Source organism: Apis dorsata, unplaced genomic scaffold (assembly GCF_000469605.1).
Source record: "Apis dorsata unplaced genomic scaffold, Apis dorsata 1.3 scaffold_231, whole genome shotgun sequence".
Lineage (NCBI taxonomy): Eukaryota > Metazoa > Arthropoda > Insecta > Hymenoptera > Apidae > Apis > Apis dorsata.
This window is the reverse complement of record NW_006263513.1, coordinates 1,479,236-1,482,332: the sequence shown is the minus strand read 5'-3', so window position 1 is coordinate 1,482,332 and position 3,097 is coordinate 1,479,236. Positions and strand designations below refer to the sequence as shown.

The 3,097-nt window shown below is 17.3% G+C and overlaps 2 protein-coding genes across 3 annotated transcripts in view; one reads left to right on the top strand and one right to left on the bottom strand.

Annotated features, from left to right (window-relative positions):
• Positions 1–2,125, top strand: part of LOC102676328 (zinc finger protein 846-like) — a 2,688-nt gene extending 563 nt beyond the window's left edge. Inside the window, exons 1-3 of one of the 2 annotated variants that reach the window (XM_006615724.2) lie at positions 352–551; positions 776–991; positions 1,166–2,125. In XM_006615724.2, coding sequence (XP_006615787.1) covers positions 776–991; positions 1,166–2,032 — 1,083 coding nt within the window. In that variant the 5' untranslated portion in view covers positions 352–551 and the 3' untranslated portion in view covers positions 2,033–2,125. Of the gene's footprint in view, positions 1–351; positions 552–775; positions 992–1,165 lie in introns of those variants that run through there. The other variant, XM_006615725.2, reaches the window with a different exon arrangement.
• Positions 1–3,097, bottom strand: part of LOC102675317 (transcription initiation factor IIA subunit 2) — a 14,843-nt gene that overhangs the window by 3,976 nt on the left and 7,770 nt on the right. The window lies entirely within an intron of this gene.

Genomic DNA, 3,097 nt, shown 5'->3' with positions numbered 1-3,097 from the left:
TTTTATAATAAATTTTATATAAAAATTTTTAATTTTAATTTACTTGAAATTGAAGTCTTAAATTTTATTTTTTTTTTAATTTATTTTTTTATGTAAAATTATCTTTTATTTGATTGTATTATTTGTTCTGAGATTTAATGTATACATTAAATCTATTTTAAATTTTAATTTTAAATTTTAAAAATATTTAAAATGTTTAGTTAGGTGTAAAAGATAATAAAATTCAAAAATTAGTAATTTAGCCCTCCAAAAGATAGTAGTTTTCCTAGATGGCACTGTTGATAATATAAAAAATTTATATTATTTATGAAATAAATTGAACTTTTTAATCTAATAAAACAGCCCTTTAATTATTTGATATATTGATATTTTACAAAAATGTTTATAAATAACTATTTCTTTGCACAAGATACATATAATAAATAAATGTGTTTAAGTGACAGTGTATGTCAGTCATGTTGTTTGTTTTAAAATTGATTTTTTGACTAAACTATGAAGAATTGAAACTTATAGTGCAGTGATTATTACTTTTAAAATATCTTTTTTTAAATGTATGTGTATTTTATATAAATTTTAAATGTTTATTTATTTGTCTTGCAAATAATTATTCAATATTAATAATTTTAAATTTCTAAAAAAAATATCTTCTCTTTGAAATATAGCCTTTTTATTTTGATAAATCAATTAATAAATTAAAATTCTTTTAATTATTTTTAATAAATAACATAAAAATATTAATAATTTTAATTATTTTTTAATATATATACATGTATAGATGTTTCATCCTCTACAAATAAAACATGAATGTATGAGAATAGAAGATGTTAACTCTGATGATAAAGTTAATGCTCCAAATAATTCCAAATATTCATTTATTGAAGAAGATTATAAATATAATGAATTATCACAATTTTGGAATCATGCACAGTTATCTAATGAAATACATTCAAAAAATCAAATCCATGGTCAATGCAGTTTATTTCAAACTGAAGTAGGTTTTATAATTTCAATAAATATTATAAATATTTAAAAATATATAATTTCATTTAAAATTATACATTATTTAATTTATTAATTTATTAAATTCAAATAATTGTAAATATAAAATCATACAATTTATGCAATATTTTATTAAGAAACTAATCATAAATATTAAATATTTTAGGAAAATAATTCATTAGCATATATGAAAAATTATGTACAAAATAATACAATTTTTCAAGTTAATCAGGAAGAAAGTTTGAATCAAATGAATCAAAGACATCATATAGATATGACTCAAAAAGCTGAACAATCACAATTTCCTCAAATCAATAATATACAATCAACAAAATTTGTAAATCAAATAACAATTTCTGAACCTATATCTCCTATAAAATCTAATCGTCCTGGAAGACCATCTAAAAATTCTTCAGAATTAAATATAGGAAAAAAACTTAAATGTCAATGTGAAATATGTTTTAAAGAATTTGGACATAAAAGTAACTTATTTATACATATGAGAACTCATAATGGAGAACGGCCTTATAAATGTAATCAATGTGGGAAATGTTTTACCCATAGTGGAAATTTAGCTATCCATATGAGGACACATTCTGGTGAAAGACCTTATGGTTGTCAAATATGTGGAAAAATGTTTAGTCATAGTGGAAACTTATCAACACATTTAAGAACTCATTCAGGTATAAAACCATATAAATGTACTGTATGTGGTAAAGAATTTAGACATAGTGGAAATTTATCAATTCATGAAAGAATACATTCTGGAATTAAACCATTTCAATGTAAAGTTTGTGGAAAAGACTTTTATCATAGTGGAAATTTAACAACTCATATGAAAAAACATATTATAAATATTAATACTAACATTAATCAATATGATAATGAAAAACAAGAAATGAGTGGTGCAGTAAATCTTAATACAACTAGAAATTCATTCAATAATTTACCATTAACTCAAACTACTGATATTAAAATAATGTCTAATATAAACAATATTGTTCCTATAAAAAATGAAAGTAATGATGAATAAACTAATAGTAAACTATTCTAACATAATTAAAATTTTGCCATCAACAAAAATTTTAATATACTGAGTAAATATATTAATGATAGTTCAACTTATAAATTTATTTTATAACTATAATTACTGTAAAAATGTATTATCAGAGTTTAAATTTTGTAATAATTATTATTAATATCATATCAATGATTATGAGTATATAAATATATATATTTTTTTATATGTAAGTTTTATATTATAAAAAATAAGACCTATTTAGATAATATATAATATGTAATCATGTTATAACTATATGAATATAATTAAAAATATGTGCAATTTTATATAATACATTAAGCATTTATATAAGTTTATTTATATATATAATAATTTTTTATTTTATTATTTATGTATATGTATAATGCTTATTCAAATATTAAATATTTAAAAAACTTTTATTATATATTCTATTTTAAAGAATGTAATATGAAAAAATATACTAAATATATACTTTTTTGTACAAAATTTATTTTTATTATTGTTATGTATAAAAAACATCGAAAGTATGCTGAAAAATTTTGTATAAATATTAATTATGTAATAATTCTGTGATATTTAAAATTTTTAAATTTGATATAAATATTTTATATTCATTTTCTTGACATATTCTCTACTTTTAAATAAAATATTAAATAAATTTCTATAAAAATATTGATTTATTAATAATGTATTTATTTATGTGATATACAGGAATTATTAAGTTTAATTACTAATTAAATTAAGTTATAATTAATATTTTTTATTTCAATTATTACATTGTTAATAAATAATATATATACCATAAAAAATTGCTTACTATTACATAAAGATCTCAAAAAAATTAAAAAAAAATGTTATTTAAGTAACATTAAAAATAATTTAAAATTTTCTTCTTATTAAATACAATACATTTCCATAATGTAACATATATATTTAATATAATAATATATATATTTATTACTATTACTAATATTTTTTGAGTTTAAATATAATAATTATTTTATAATTTTATATGTATATATATTTTATGTATATGTATTTGGAATATTTCTTTGT